This window comes from Alligator mississippiensis, chromosome 2, assembly GCF_030867095.1.
Source record: "Alligator mississippiensis isolate rAllMis1 chromosome 2, rAllMis1, whole genome shotgun sequence".
Classification (NCBI taxonomy): Eukaryota; Metazoa; Chordata; order Crocodylia; family Alligatoridae; genus Alligator; species Alligator mississippiensis.
The window spans coordinates 261,951,041-261,968,312 of record NC_081825.1 but is presented as its reverse complement, the minus strand read 5'-3'; the positions used below and the strand labels follow the sequence as shown (position 1 = coordinate 261,968,312).

The window sequence follows — 17,272 nt, the reverse complement described above, 5'->3', positions numbered from 1 at the left end:
GCAGGAGAACTGCATCAGAGAGACCAACTGGCGGCTTCGGCAGTGGTGTCTCGAGGCAGGCTTCGGCTTCCTGGACCATGACCCGCACATCACGACGAGGGACATGCTCAGCTGGGATGGGCTTCACCTGTCCCCCAAAGGTAAGCGTGTGTTTTCTTCTAGGTTGGCGGATCTCCTCCGGCGGGCTTTAAACTAGGCTTGTCGGGGGGAGGGGAGTACAAGGGCAGGGGAAGCTGTGGACCACCAAACCATGTGGCACCCACAAGGACAGCCCAGCCTGAAGAAGGAGAACATTGGGAACCTGAAAGCCATGGGGAGGCCAGCACAACAGAACAGGTAAGGAACAAGAAGGTAAGAAACAATGGGCCCCATGGGACTGGGAGCGGGGGGGCAGCAAAGGCGCCAGTCGCAGGGCTCAAGTGCCTATATACTAATGCTAGGAGCATGGGGAACAAGCAGGATGAACTAGCGCTCCTGCTTGCACTAAACACCTATGACTTAGTGGGGCTAACAGAGACCTGGTGGGATTCATCCCATGACTGGGCGGTACATATTGAGGGCTATAGATTGTACAGAAAGGACAGGTCGGGGAAGAAAGGGGGGGGGGGGGGGGGGGGTTGCACTTTATGTCAGTGAGCAATATACATCAACCCTCATCAAGACAGAATCCGAGGCTGAGGAAGTAGAAGGATTGTGGGTTAGGCTACATGGGGGGCAAGGAGAAAGGGATTTGGTGGTAGGGGTCTGTTACAGACCCCCACACCAAGGGGAAGAAATAGATGCGGGGCTCCTGAGGCAACTCTCGGAGACCATAGAAGCTAAAGAGGCGGTAGTCATGGGGGACCTAAACTACCCGGACATCTGCTGGGAGACGCAGACAGCAAGGTCCCATCGCTCACGCAGGTTTCTAACTTGTGTACAGGACCTCCACCTGACACAGGAGGTGTATGGTCCCACTAGGGGGAATGCCATACTGGATCTGGTATTGGCAATGGGAGATGACATGATAGGGGACCTCCAGATCGGTAGCTATCTGGGAGACAGTGATCACCTTATGATAGAATTCAACATAAGACGGCGAGTGGGTAAGGTAACTAGTAGGGTGAAAGTGCTAGACTTTAGGAAAGCTGATCTCATTGCACTCAGGCGATTAGTCAAGGAAGCACTGCAGAGTAGGAGTTTTGATGGGATGGGTGCCCAAGAAGGGTGGCTGTGCCTAAAGGAAACGATCCTTTGGGCACAAAGCAAGACGATCCCCGAGCGAGGCAAAAGAGGGAAAGGGGCCAGGAGGCTTCCATGGCTGACCAGAGAAATCCAGGGCAGCCTAAGGGCCAAAAGGGGAGCACATAAAAAGTGGAAACAGGGTGAGATCACTAAAGATGAATATACCTCCTCTGCTCATGCTTGTAGGGAGGCAGTTAGGCGGGCCAAAGCTACCATGGAGCTGAGGATGGCAACCCAAGTAAAGGACAACAAGAAATTGTTTTTTAGATACATAGGGAGTAAAAGGAAGGCCCAGGGAGGAATAGGACCCCTGCTAAATGGGCAGAAGCAATTGGTGGCAGACAGGGGGGACAAGGCTGAACTCCTCAACGAGTTCTTTGCCTCAGTGTTCCTAAGTGAGGGGCACGACAAGTCTCTCACTGGGGTTGTAGAGAGGCAGCAGCAAGGCGCCAGACTTCCATGCGTAGATCCTGAGGTGGTGCAGAGTCATTTGGAAGAACTGGATGCCTTTAAGTCGGCAGGCCCGGATGGGCTCCATCCAAGGGTGCTGAAGGCACTGGCCGACGTCATTGCAGAGCCACTGGCGGGAATATTCGAATGCTCGTGGCGCACGGGCCAAGTCCCGGAGGACTGGAAAAGGGCTAACGTGGTCCCCATTTTCAAAAAGGGGAGGAAGGAGGACCCGGGCAACTATAGGCCGGTCAGTCTCACCTCCATCCTTGGTAAAGTATTTGAAAAAATTATCAAGGCTCACATTTGTGAGAGCCCGGCAGGACAAATTATGCTGAGGGGAAACCAGCATGGGTTTGTGGCGGGCAGATCGTGCCTGACCAACCTAGTCTCTTTCTATGACCAGGTTACGAAACGCCTGGACACAGGAGGAGGGGTGGATGTCGTATACCTGGACTTCAGGAAGGCCTTCGATACGGTATCCCACCCCATACTGGTGAACAAGTTAAGAGGCTGTGATGTGGATGACTGCACAGTCCGGTGGGTGGCGAATTGGCTAGAGGGTCGCACCCAAAGAGTCGTGGTAGATGGGTCGGTCTCGACCTGGAAGGGTGTGGGCAGTGGGGTCCCGCAGGGTTCGGTCCTTGGACCGATACTCTTTAATGTCTTCATCAGCGACTTGGATGTGGGAGTGAAATGTACTCTGTCCAAGTTTGCAGATGACACAAAGCTATGGGGAGAAGTGGACACGCCGGAGGGCAGGGAGCAGCTGCAGGCAGACCTGGATAGGCTGGACAAGTGGGCAGAAAACAACAGGATGCAGTTCAATAAGGAGAAATGCAAAGTGCTGCACCTAGGGAGGAAAAATGTCCAGCACACCTACAGCCTAGGGAATGACCTGCTGGGTGGCACAGAGGTGGAAAGGGATCTTGGAGTCCTAGTGGACTCCAAGATGAACATGAGCTGGCAGTGTGACGAAGCCATCAGAAAAGCCAATGGCACTTTATCGTGCATCAGCAGATGCATGACAAATAGGTCCAGGGAGGTGATACTTCCCCTCTATAGGGCGTTGGTCAGACCGCAGTTGGAGTACTGCGTGCAATTCTGGGCGCCACACTTCAAGAAGGATGCGGATAACCTGGAGAGGGTACAGCGAAGGGCAACTCGTATGGTCAAGGGCCTGCAGACCAAGCCCTACGAGGAGAGACTAGAGAAACTGGACCTTTTCAGCCTCCGCAAGAGAAGGTTGAGAGGCGACCTTGTGGCTGCCTATAAGTTCATCACGGGGGCACAGAAGGGAATTGGTGAGGATTTATTCACCAAGGCGCCCCCGGGGGTTACAAGAAACAATGGCCACAAGCTAGCAGAGAGCAGATTTAGACTGGACATTAGGAAGAACTTCTTCACAGTTCGAGTGGCCAAGGTCTGGAACGGGCTCCCAAGGGAGGTGGTGCTCTCCCCTACCCTGGGGGTCTTCAAGAGGAGGTTAGATAAGCATCTAGCTGGGGTCATCTAGACCCAGCACTCTTTCCTGCTTATGCAGGGGGTCGGACTTGATGATCTATTGAGGTCCCTTCCGACCCTAACATCTATGAATCTATGAGAGTATTCACAGAGGTCTAACTAGGAATTTTGGTACCCTTGAGCAGAGGTGGAGATCCCAGAGAGTGGGGCTGCTGAGTGCCAGAGTCTTCTAGAATACAGGGGATAGGGCAACATGGGCACTCCTAAATCAGTGCTCAGGGCTGATGAACAGTTTGCCTATCCTTAGTCACACTGAGGAGTCTCAGCACCTACAATTCTAAAAAATTCCAGACCTCCTTGAGCAGTTGCAGACCATAGTCCAGTTCACAAACTAGTTCCCTTTATTGTTTTCCCATTTGAATTCAAAAACCTTAGTTGTAGACCTCTTTTAGTTTATCTTTCCATTTAATTTTTTCCCAAATCAATTCATGACTCACTCAATCCAAAACTGCACAAACTCCTGGCTAAGAACTTCTAAGACAAAGCATCTGCTCTGAAGATTTTAAAACAAGATAATAGGTTTCATAACTTGAATTAGAGCAGACAATGTTGAGAGAAGGTGAAAATAGGCTTCCTGCACAACAAAATAATGCATTTTGATACAAGTGCAACTCTAACGATGTGAAAAGTAGCATAGGGTCATCACATGAACTCTATGAGGAGAGAAAGGCAAAGCAGTAAAGCCTATAAAAGAAAACTGTGGAGACAGTATGAATGCACAACAAGCCTCCACACAGACCTACCAGGAAAGATTAAGTACTAGAACAAATGACAGAAGCAAGGCATGTCAGTGTGGTAGAGGCAAAGTCTTTTATTAGACCAACTAGATAGTTGGAAAAAAAAAAAAAAAAAAAAAAAGCTACAACCTTTATCCCAGAAGCAAGGCATGAAAGATCAAGTTGGAATTCATTCTCCCTCTTATTAACCAGCCAATAGTGAGAGCTAGGACAGGCTGGAATGCATGACAAAGGGCAAGGACTTGATCCATCAGCCCAACAATCAGTGTAATTTCTGGACTGGACTGCAGTTAGCAACCTAAAAGTGAAACAGTCTATATTCTTGGTCTTTGGAATCAGCCAGTCCCCATTAACAGACCTTTATAGGACAATTTTTTGGTTTTTTAGAAAAACATCTCCAATAATTAATTTAGTTCCTTTCTGCTTCTGTGTTTTGTACAGCACTAAGCAGTTAGAAATTGCATAAAATCCTGACAACAAAAAAGAATTCTGCGCATGTTTTTGCTCCCCGTTTCATCTGCTCTGTAGCAATATGCTAAATAATGGGGCCATGGCATAACCTTAAATAGAGACCCGATTATTATGAAGTTTAAGGTTGATATCAAACGGCCAGATCCCAAACTCAGAAAATGAGCTTTGCTTGAAGCTCTGAAAATTTTTCCACATCTAAACAAGATGGTAGATTAGCAATGGGATCTAGATATCTAGTTCCAACATAACCCAATTCATCTGATGCCTGCCTAGTGCCATGAAATATGCAGGTTAAAAGTCCGATTGTAATATTGGCCGTATTAAAGTAACAATCACCATCACCACTAAGTGGAGGCCTTGTTGGCAGCCAAATAAAAAAAAGGGGGGAGCAGGGGGTGGAGACAGGAAGACCAAATAGGTTTCTCACCCCTAGATATTGTCAATTTATGGCATGCAGGAGTCAAACTAGCAAGGAAAAGTATGAGGGCAGAGAAAATTTACCCCAACACTGCTCACACTGGACCTACTGCAAAGCTGCCAGTCCCAATCTGACATGTTTCAGAGACCCAAATTAGTTCTATGTGGTCTATTAATGCAGGTTCTTATCCCAGTACCCATGGCTGCAGTACACGAATAAGACTCCAAAATACTCTAAGCCAGGGGTGTCAAAGATACAGCCCATGGACTAGGTGTGGTCCCTGGAGCCCTGTCAACCAGACCATGGTGCTGCTTGCATGCAGTGTGCCCCAGACTAGCCTGCATGTCTCATGTAGCACATACCAGTCCCAGCCCTGGGTGCTGCAGTGCATGAGACTGATCTGTACACAACACTTGGCATTGCCCCGCACACTGAGTCTAACATGTAGGGCCAAGCTGAGAGCCTGATCCAGCCTGTGGACCAGCCCCATGCCACTCATCAAGCCCACAGGGTCTAATGAGTTTGATATCCCTGCTGTAAGCATTGCCATACATGCAAGCAACTGGATCAAATGAAATGTAAACTGGATTCAAAGGTGATTACAACCAACTGTAACTTTATAGCTACCTATATTGATAAAATATATGGCAAAACAGAAGATAGGGAGAAAGATATTCAACAAATCAGTGTCTGTTCTTCAGGGGGGGGTTACAAGAATAAGTGTGGTTAAAACTTGATCAAGCATGTATCAGACCAAGCTATACTGGACCATTTGCAATATCCATGCAGAAATCCTGCATGTCAACATCACTCCTTGCCCATGGCTACCTGATCTAGCTACAATATGTGATTTAATTACGTAATAAACCTGCAGCTCAGCCCCCAGCTGCTACTGTGCCATCCAGCTGGCAAGCACTAGTTTTGAATTCCAACCTCCCTGAGCAATTACATAAAGGAGTGTGCAGCACTATCTGAAGCTAGTAACCACTTCCAGAGATACTGGCATCGCCCAAATTCTCTATCCACCTTCCTACTGTTCTCAAGAGATGGGGCAGTTCATCAGAATGCTCTTGTCTAGCAACATCTATTTTAGCAGCAGGAGTAAGTCCAGTTAGTCTCAAGTAGCAGTGCTGTTACAGAAGGGCTAGTGCTCTGATGAAAAGCTATAGATTTGGTGTTTCCCTTAGCGTATTGGGTACATCTAAATAGGCTTGAGCACATGGCCCTCTTATAAAAACAAACTGCATGAGAGCCCTGTTAATTACTGAGCTGAAGAGGCATGGGAAGAGCAAGCTTGAGTGACCAAATAAATGGAGCCCCAGGTCTCTCCTTTTATTTCTGCCATGGGAAGAGAGCAAGCATGTGCATTTCACACACACTTTATTAACGCCATGAATTCAGTCAAACCCAACTAAAAACTTTCTGCAGATGGGGGAGGATTTTGGGGGGGGGGGGGGCAGGCACGACAGGGGAAGATTTGTAGCTGCATGTTTAAGAAAGAAGCTAAATTCATCACAATGACAGGGGAGAGTGTTGGCAGAGATTTGAGCTATTTATTCTTTTAGGAAAATCCTATAAAGAATGACACAAGGAAGCCTCTATCTGCAGTCTTGTTCATCATGCTGGTGAGGAGTCCGATAACAGATGTATGCAGTAGCGTGATTTAGTGCCGGGAGCTGGCCCCTGATGTGTATTAATACAGCGGCAAAGCGGAACGAGCCCCTCTTCATCACTCATCTCTATAAAAGAGGTGGAATCCGAGATGGCCCGATGTTAGGCAGAGCAAGCCCATTTGTTCTGCTGACTGATGGAGCCAGCTCGGGCTGTGTCCTTCACCTCCGTGGGGCACTCAGGTTGCAAAAAAGAAGATTGCTGAAGCATGACCTGGTCAACAAGTGAGACGAGAGCAGTTGGACTCAGCCAAGGAGCTATTTTAAGGAGGAGAAATCTAGCACTGTGTTCATGCCTGTTCCCTTCCCTCAAATTAATTCTCATTCACCCCTGTGAATCATCTTTCATACAAGGAATAGGATTCCTCCAATAAAAGAGATATCTGCAGTGAAAGAAAGTGAGGTTACCAAGCTAACCCAGGGATTGGGAAACCCAAGTTACTAAATAAATGTCATTAACTAGTGACTGTGTGAAGGAAGAAGTCTGCACTAACATGCTGTTGCCTTACAAACAGAAGGCTACATTTAATTAATTCTGCATATATTTTAAAAGTATTCCTGGGCATTTCATTAAAGCACCTGTTAGCAGTCTGCAGTCATACTGCCTCTGAGGGAGATTACATCAGATTTCATAAGCACCAACAGAGATGTACATCTAGTATATGAACAGTAGGTCTCTAGTGAGAAACAGGTACTAGAGGAAGCAGTTTCAGTTATCTAGTAAAGGAAGCTCTTTCCTGGAAAGTAATACAGAACCAAATCTCCCTACCACTTGGTACCAGTGGACGGGCTACATTTAAATAGGATGCAAGACAGATGTTTATTGTTTTTGGTCATTAAATATGTTGTGGCACTTTCCCTATAAGTTATTGTATTTATAGAAGCATCCTGTGCAGATTCCAACAATTACATTCTGCTTTCCTCAGTTACACTAGATATGCTATTTTTCTCCCTTCCTGACTGTAACTGCCAGTGTTGTGTGCTGTTTTCCAGCTGTCAGACTCCACTCTAGACACAGATGCATTTCACTTTTTGGGAGAAGTGATACCTATATAGCTATATAGGTATATATAGCTATATACCTATATAGTTTGCATAAGCAGTCAAGTACAATTTGTGAAGTGCTTAGGATTTAAAGCCATAGAAATAGATCAGCAGATCAGCAATGCACCACAAAAGCTGCATACCAAACAAGAAAGAGGCTGAAAGAAAGAAACGATGCAAGAGGGAAGACCATCATAGGACAGAGTTCTGACAAAGAGAACCCTATAGCACACCCTCCTTAGCTATACAGATCCATTTTTATTAAAACTCACAACAGAATTCAAATCATCTTTGTGTAATCTACAAAGCCAGCAATGGACATCCTAAATTCACAGTAGCCAAGTATTAATGTTGGCGAATACAGACCTTACCAAACTGGCACTCTTCAGGAGGGTAAGAAGAGAATAGGGGGCAGATAAAGAAGCAGAGATCCAGCTGAATGGTACAGATGCATAACATATTCTGGCCTGGGCAGGTTACCTGACTTTCTTTCAGCTTCATTATTCTTATTCATCCACCAGCATGCAGAAAAGGCAGCATCTTAATTCTACCCACCCGCTCTAGTTTCTATGGTCCTCCCTGCCATTTCCTACACCTCAGTCTTCTCTCTCTCTCCAAACCCCTCCGGGCCAAACTTTCTTGCTATTTGTTCATAATGATAATTTGCTCATGAGCCAGAACGAAAATATGGGCCACATGGTAACTGCTTGAAGAAATAAAGAATTTTGGGGAGACAGGTGGGCTGGCACTCAACTCAAGCAGGTGTCTCCCCACCCCCTAAAAGCTTTTCTGATCCTTAGTCTCACACCTGTATCAGAGCAACTGCTCACAAGACCTTGAAAAACAAAAGTCACTTCAAGTATTATCAATCTGGAAAGAAACTGGCACTCTTGGCATTACACTCTTGAATTAAGATGGATAACAAAGGCCATATTTACTTGTAGTGGCAAGTATTGCCAAGTGGAGTTGGACCCTCAGTGTCCATTCAGGAAATGGCATTACATTTAGTGAGGGTTCTGTTCTTGTGGAAGCTCCCAGAAACAACAGCAAAACACCAGGGCACACCAGACATTAAGAGGCGTAACCTCATCAGTTACAACACAGCATGGCTTCATGTGAGAACAAAGGAAATAATGGCACAGAATACTGCAGTACATGACATAGCAATACAAACAACATTAACTCTAAGGTATATTGCCATGTGATCATTCACTGGGCAGCTCTTTTACCTGCTGTGCAAATGTGCAATGCCACTAACTCATAACACTTGTCTCATCCCTGGCATGTTTCATTTAACTATAAGCCAACAATGCTATTGAAAATACTGAGCTATCTTTAGATAGTGCTCCCTTACCTCCAACCCTGCTGTCCTCAGGAACTCTCACCTTAGCTCAGCACCAAGATATTTACCTAATGATTTTAGATGTCTAACCTGAAATACCTGAAAAGGGAATGATTTTCAAAAGGACAAATAGTCTAGTCTTTCTGAAAATCAGGACCATCAAATGCAGGATGTAAACTAGGGCTGTGCAAAGCTTTGGTAGCCAATTCAATTTGGAGGAGATTCAGCCCGATTCTCCCGATTCCAAATCCGAATCAAATAGGGAGACCCATTAAAAAGACCGAATCGAATCAGAAGCCTCCGAATTGATGCAGAGATTTGGGTGGTCCCCGCTTGCCACCGCAGGGAGCTGGACCCGGGCTCCATGCCAGTAAGTAGCGGGCAGAGGGGCTGCAGGAGAAGGGAGGGAACCATGGGGGGGGACCCCTACCCAGCCCCATCCCCCACTGGCTCCCCTCCCCACTGCCCAAAGCACCCTCCCACCCAGCCCCACCCCCAACCCACTCTCCCAGGCCTCCTATGGCTGCCCCAACACCCCAGCACTTAAAAAAAAAAAACAAACCGCACCCCCCCCACCCCCCCTGCCAAAAGCCCTGCACTCACCACTGCAGCAGCAGCAATCAGGGCCTCTGGGGGCTTGCAGCAGAGCCCCCACCCCAGCCTGGCATTCATGCAGCAGCTGTCACATCGAGTGGGTGTAGCACAGCTCAGCAGGGCCGCACACTGTCCTGGAGCTGGGGAGACTCCAGCAGTCACCCGGACAGCAGCGCTCAGCCCAAGCATTCCCAGATTCCAGACAGTGCACAGACCCCTGCAGCGTCCTACCAAACCACACTGCACCCGCATGATGTGAAAGCTGACGCATGGGTGCCAGGGGGACATCTGATCCCCGCTGCACCGCACTGTGTAGGAGGGCTCTGCCATGAGCCCCCAGAGGTCCTGACCACCATTGCTGCAGCCGGTTAATGGTTTGTTTCGGTTTTTTTGTTTTGTTTTGGGTTTGTTTTTGTTTTTTTTTGGGGGGGGGGTTGGGCCCCCCCCGCAGGATGATGTGATATGGGTTTTTTTTTTTAAGTGCCAGGATGCTGGGGCCAGGTGGAGCAGCCATGAGGCGGCTGAGGGAGCGGGTAGGAGACAGGGCCCTGCTCACTGCTGTCACACCCCCACCGCTGACACTGCCACCACCACCTGTTCCATTCAGAGGAGATTTGGCCCGATTCAGTGGCTGAATCTCTGAATCCGAATTGGCCAAATTGAGTCCGGACAGTGATTCAAATCACTGAATCGGCCGAATCCAAAGCTGAATCAAATACTTGCTGCTTCACACAGGCTTAGTGTAAATGCTGCCACTGCTTGCCCTGCTGCCACAGAACTACATCTCCAAAAAAGATCTCAAATTGGGAATTTGACAGCAAGGTGAGTGACAACAGCACTGACCCACTTGGTGCTTGCCCTGCTAACAGCAGCTCAGAAACCTACCAGGGTTAACACTGTTGCTATTCACCCCACTGACCAAATTTCTGGGCCCATACGCCAGATGCAGAGGTGGGTCTTCTGAACCACGAGAAGCCCTGCAGACTAGATAATTTACCTTTGTGGGACACAGCTGTATGTCTGACACCTCTACTATAAGGCCTTGCAAGCAGAGAGCCACAGAACTAAGGTATTCCAAATCACCAGTCACTTTTGAATATCTTGGCCTTAGCACTGCTTGTGCTGAAACATCCCCTCGGAGGAAGTGCCTACGGACAGCCAGGAGTGAACAAGATTAAGCCAAGTTACCTGAAGTCAGACTGGAAATGGAGGCCGTAGCTGCTGCTGGCTTTCGTTTCCTCTTGATATCCCTTGAGCAAGGAGGTCCCAGATGTATGTTTGTTTGTCTACAGGGGGAAGAAATTTGTTTAAAATCTATCCTAATACAAGCTTCCAGAAAAAAAGACACTGACCATAAAACCAACAACCCCCTTCCACCCCACCCCAACCAGCCTCAAATTATCTTGCCTTTATCCCAGGCAAAGTAAAAACCTAAGAACAGCAGAAACTCATTTGAATGGACAGATTCAAGCTTTTGTAAAGAGGGATGCAGGAACAGCAATCAGTACTGCAGGGGTGGCTGCACTCCTGCTTCCCCCTGCCCCCCCACCTCCCCTGGGGTGGGCAGACCACACCAAGGAATAGCAGAAGCTGAGGACTAAGTCCTCGAATCAGGTAAAAAATCCTCCTCCTCGCTCCCTGCTCTCAGCATCCCCTCCTTTCCCCACCGTGCTCAGCAGCACCTCCGCTCCCCTTTCATTCATCATCTCTTCCCTCATCCACCACTGCTGCTGTCCCAGGCTGACCTGGGAGTGGTGGGAGCTCTGCCCTATCCCAGCCTGGCTGTGCAGGGAGTCAGGCTCAACCAGGGACAGCAGCTGGGTTCCCCAAGCAGTCTGGCTGAAGGAAGGCAGGAGCAGCTCTGGAGCTCTCTTTGCCCCTGGGTCAGTCATGGACAGCAGCAGTGGCAGGCAGGACAAAGGGAAAAGGGGACAAGAGGGAATGTGCTGCTGGGCATGGAGGGGAAGGGAGGGGGAGATTCTTACCTGATTCAGAGACTTAAAAAAAGTCTCCAGCTGCTGCTCCTGTAGCATAATCTAAAAGAGGGGTGGCAACTCTGCCACTGCACCCCACTCCGGATCTGCCCATGCTCATCCATATAACCCCTCTGTATCCTCAGGACACACTTTTAATGCTTCTGATTTTTTCCAGCAGCTCTGATACCAAATCAAGGACACACGTCTGGACTGTAGATTCATTTCTAAAAGATATTAATGCTCTCTAAAGGCTCCCCATCAGTTATCAAAGTCTTCGCAGGGACAGGTTATATGGTGGATACCACATCACCATTTCTATAAGGTCTCCACCAGTTCTGCAGAATTTTTAAGTTTTCATTAAAGAGTATGGTAAAATTTCTTGCCTCTATGATTAATTTCATAATCTTCCAAAAACAATGCAAGTGCAGGGCTTCTTTAGGATGCACTTATATTATCAAATTCCATGCCTATTTTCACCACAGATATAGCTGAACCAGTATTCACATGAATTTAAATTCAAGCTTGCATATCTTCAGCCTCTTAAACTGGTGAAAACACCAAATCCTGGTTTCTACTAACTCATCATACAGCTTTACTGACCTAGCAACTATGCCAAATCCATAGCTCAAGGATACAAACTTGCCTATTTACATCAACTGTTGGCCCAGAATCCTAATGATGATTTCCAGTGGCACTAATTTAACTGTTATGGCTTGGATAAAGTACTGGTATCTAATTCCACCTACTTACTTGGATATCTGCTCATAGGAAGAAACAAAGAAGCTGAATTCAGCAGTAGACACCTCCCCAGAAATGAGACACAATGAATAAAAAAAATGCACAATTTAGCAATAAAAGAGGCTTCAAGTCCCAAATACTTTCTTTATGACCCTGGGAAAGTCACTTAGGGTGAGAGTCACAAAGGAACTCAGGTACTTAAGTCCAAGAGAGGGATTCAAAGAATCTCCCCAATCCACACAGGCACCTGATTTCTCTTAAGTTTCCTTTAGGCACATAAATTTCAGCTACTGCATATGTCCAGAGACACCACTATCTTGTCTGAAAAGAGTGTCCAAGCACTTAAAGTTAGCTTAAATCCACCCTCAGGGATGTAGGTTGTAGCCATGTTGGTCTAAGGACACAGGCAGACAAGGTTCTTTGGATATCTTTTATTACACCAACTCACCTAGTTGGAAAAATTCTTCTTAGCAAGCTTTTAAGCACAAACACACTTCATCAGGCTGAGGAAGCGTCTTCAGGTGGTCTGTGACATTCTACACACATGCCCATGTGCTGGTCCTCTGAGGGCCTACTCCAGGGCCATTTTCATTCAAAAACATGGGGAGGAAAGGGGAGGAGGTATACCCACCCCCTGCATATTAGCTTAGTGGTTAAAGCAAGGCTGGCTAACCCACAAGAGGTATAGGTGGCACAACCAGCTGCTGTGTGGCATAAGAGCCCTGGATGCGCCAGAACGGAGGCAAGGGGACTTGAGTCTCCAGCCCACAGAAAGAAGCAGGAGCAGGACTGAGGGAAGGCAGGAAGGAGAGGAGTGGGGATACCTGCAAGAGGTGGTGCCAGATGTCACAGCTAAAAGCCAAGTTAACCCTTCTCTGGCCCTGTAGCTGCCCCTGAATTTCAGACTTCAGATCCTCTCTCACTGTATAAAATTCTGGAGGCTGTGGGGCCAAGGAAGGGTTAACCTGGCTTTTGGCAGCAATCTCTATTTTACAACAGTGTCCTGACCCATCTCCACTCTGTTTGACTGGAGGCTTGAGCCCTCCCTGCCTCCAGGCTAGCACACCAGACTTTTATCAGGTATGTCTCTCAGAGGCAGGGATCAGAACAGCACTCAAGGAGAGGGCAGGGCTTAAATTATGACATACCTGCCTAAAAGGTCAGCTGCCACTAGGTTAAACCATGTGCCCCTTAAATGAGAAGTCTGGACTCGAACTCCCACATCTCAAGAAAGAGCCTAATCTACCAGGTTTGATGCTAGGCTGGACACATGGCACATGTACTCTTCACGCACCGTATTGAAATTGGGCCACTGGGCTAGAAGGAAGGCAAGAGTCAGTTGTTCAGAGAGAAAAGGGGCAAAGAAAGGACAAGAGCAGGGAAAGAGTGGAGTTGACCGTAGCCTAGAGAAGAGGACATACCCCTGGGAGCTCCCCCATTACAGTTCCTGCTTCAAATGCTTTTCATTTAATGACAAATGTGTAAGAGGTCCCAGGGGCGAGGACTGAAACCCAGGGCTCCCTTTCTCCCTAAGCTATATAGTCAGGCACCTGCACCAGAGTGATGACTTCTGCATTTAAGAATGGGCGGGGGTTTCAGGCTGCGAATCCCAGTCTCATGCAAGCACCTAACTTAAGGTTGCAGGAAGGCACCTAACTACTGTTTCTGTCTGGAGGAGAGGTAGTATATTTCAGATGCCTGCTCCTCTTGTGTGTTTGCTATCGCCTGCCTCAAGTGCCCCCGATTCTGCATTTTGCACTGTGAAGTGATGTTCTGGAATGTTCTTTCAATTCAAGCAGTGGGGGTGAGTCACATGAACTGCCCCAAGATGGTCTTGGTAAGTTTATGGAAGGGGCAATGCAACAGAATAAGGGTGTTCTTGGAGCAGCCATCAGAGCATGTGACACCAGATTTCAAGCATTTTATATCCCCATAAAAAGGCACGATAACCATGCAGAGGGCTGACATATGCAGGAGATGCCTGGTAAACCCATGCTTCAGGGCTTCTGCTAGTCACCTGCAGGGATCAAAAAGACTTCCACCCCTACCCTTGAATACATCACTTGGCTTCTGAGGGTGCTTAATCTTACTCTGAAGCACTGGACATTGGCTTGGGTGCATTAGTACTCCTAATGGTACTCAGTTCTGTCGCAGATGCTTGATTGGTATAAATTGTTCTGGGTTAAACACACTGCCAGCTGTAAGCCCAGGAGGTAATTTTCACTCAGGTCAGATTGGAAAAGACCACTGGAGTTGTCTGTCTCTCTCTCTCTCTACAGCAGGGCTGTCCATGGCAACCCAGTGGCTGCAACAGATCCTGCAAGGGGTTAACATCTGGCCCACAGGCGCTTGTAGCTGCCTCTCTCATTCCTGTGCTGAGAGGTAGGGTCCAGAGAGCCGTGGGCTGCTGGTGCACCCACAGAGTTGGGGCTGGATGGCATCCTGGGGGCCCCGGCCTACAGCATAAAGCCTGCACCATGTGTGGCACAGGGTCTGTACTTTGGCACTGCACATGGCCCCCAGCCACAAAGTCGAACAGCTCTGCTCTACAGAGTGGGAATATGGTCCACTTCCTGGAATCATATAAGTGTATTTTGCCCAACAAATTCCCTGCCAGTGCAATGGCAACATTTATCTATCCTGCTCTCCTCCTGTAGCACTGAAGGTTTCTAGGAATGGATTTTGGAAATTTTTTTTGTTTTTAAGTCAGGTGCATTACAGCTGTAGAGTGCGAAAGGGGACACAGCAGATGCTCTTATGGACCTTCTGGACAAAACATTCATTACAGAGGACTGGACTCAGTGGCCCAGGCAGTCTCATACAGTTCTATGAGATTTGTCACCTGTACGAAACTAAAAAAAAAAAAAAGTTATTCACAGGACAATTGAAAAAAAAAAAAATTAAGTCAGGTCCCACTAAGGGCCAATGTATAAACTGGTCAGTTTTCTGAGTGCAGATCAGCATGTGCAGGAAGCTGAAAGCTATTGAAAATTTGACCGAAAAGGGTAAAGTTTTTCAGAAACGTTTAATGATTATGCACATGGATCAGGTATTTATGCATACAACTGGCTAACTGGACACTTAAGTGACCTCTGTACATGCAAATATCCAACTGTGAACAAAAACACAGTAACAGTTCACAGAATCTGATATAACTACAGCATATTTTTATTGGGTCTTTTGACTCCAGGTGTCCATGAGAAATAAAAGTTTAACATTTTATAGCCTAAGATTTTTATTTTGCACCTTAGTGTCAATAAAGCAAGATTAGATTACTAGCTAGAGAACTATATGAAACACGCTACAATACTATAGAAAACAAAATGTCTAGCACTTCTATAACACTTTTTATCTTTATAAGTGTGCAAACATTAACTAATTAGTCCTCACAATGTTCCTGGAGAGGAGGTGGGCACAAGCACCCCCATGGAGACAGAGATGCTAAGCAATTTGCACTAACCCCCAGAAAATAGAGATAGGAGATCCCCAGCTCAGCTCTGTGCTCTAACCTCAGTCACCTCTTTATTGCAATTGCAAAGAAAAAGGAAGACTCATAATAGAGGAAGTTTCAGAATCTCTTACTACAGTAAAAGGTGAAGCCACTTCCCAGTTGGAGAAAAAAAACATGACGGTAACAATGATGCCACATCTAGTAGCACAACTGCTAATATACAAAGGCTCAGAGGTCATAAATTGTCTTGTAACATGTATTTCATTCAGGTTTATCCCTTATTGATCACCCACACTCTAGATAGTAAATCAGGAACCTATTGATTACCCACTAACTTTGACTGACCTGGTGGTAAAAGCATCAATTTCAAATGCTCAGTGAACTTTACAGGCACTGTAAATCTGCATACAAGACATGCCAAATGTTGGGACAAATCTACACTAGTACGTGTATTAGGGTAGCAGTTAGCCTCAGCACTGCTCTGTGAATATCATGCATTTCAAGCAGGTCTTGTTAAAAGGGATAGGGACTGGATAGCTCTATTGGATTACTGAAAGCTTGACTGTACAAGTTAGTCTAGTTCAACAGCAGGCCTTGTAAAACAGCCAGGAAGGCCAGATAAAGGGTACAGATAAAACACCTCCTGACAAACGCAACAGAAAAAAAAGCTGAGTCATAACTTGGAAAGATTCCGCTCACTAGCTCCAGTCACAAGATGTACTGTTATCCTACATAACTGGGAATCTATAGCTAAGAAGTGATGCTGCTTACTTGCCATGGCAGGCAGTGCTATGCTGAAAAATGTCATGCTGCTTTTTCCATGCTACCTTCTGAACCAAAAGTAGGCCAAAGCAGTGACGATTAAGCTAGGCACAGCACTACATGAATACATCTACATTGCCACCAGTTAAGGAAACAATGTGGCATGTTTGAGCATGGCACTGCTTGGGACAGTAAATGAACAGCAGACACATGCCTAAATTATCAGAGGCTGCTGAGATGGAGCAGTCAGAAAGAGCCAGGTCTTGTGGGAGGGTCTGACAGTTGAACATTAAAGCTCTCTCTCTCTCTCTCATGTCAAGTGCTCCCAACATTAAGAATACGCGGGGAGAAATTCTGCCTTGTTACTCTATTATCCAAAGACCATGGCACCAAAGGACAGAGCTCCATCATAACTGGGAATGTTGATTAATCCTAGAAGGTAATCAGAGAGCTTTACACAAGGATCCTGTCTAAGACCAGGAGAGCTTCAATTCAGCAAGAATATGTTTCTATGGGAAAAATCTGCATTATTCCCCAATAGTGATAATTTTCATCACAGTGGGCTCTGGGAAACTGGGGTTCTCCCCTATTTTTGTTGTTAAACACAGGGATGCTTAAGGTTTGCAGCTCTCTCTCCAGTCAAAGTTGCATGTACTGAGAAGCTTAAGACAAGAGAAGGTTGTGTTTTATTGTACCCACCGTGCGTCAGGAGAGTTTAGATTGTACATCCTCTTCCACCATCACATGCTTAGTGGAAGAGATTAATTTTGGAGGGAGATGTAGGTTCAGGTGCAGGGGGCAGTTAAATATACCATGCCACAACAACTTTGAAACCTGCCTGGGTGACGCCACGCTCTGTCTGTCTGTCTGT

The 17,272-nt window shown here is 46.8% G+C and overlaps 1 protein-coding gene across 10 annotated transcripts in view; it reads right to left on the bottom strand.

Annotated features, from left to right (window-relative positions):
• Positions 1-17,272, bottom strand: part of GPATCH2L (G-patch domain containing 2 like) — a 51,810-nt gene that overhangs the window by 10,006 nt on the left and 24,532 nt on the right. For 8 of the 10 annotated variants that reach the window (XM_019499242.2, XM_014611347.3, XM_059723102.1 and 5 more), the window contains one exon: positions 10,663-10,760. In XM_019499242.2, coding sequence (XP_019354787.1) covers positions 10,663-10,760 — 98 coding nt within the window. Of the gene's footprint in view, positions 1-6,357; positions 6,709-10,662; positions 10,761-17,272 lie in introns of those variants that run through there. The other 2 variants (XM_059723104.1, XM_019499245.2) reach the window with 1 other exon arrangement.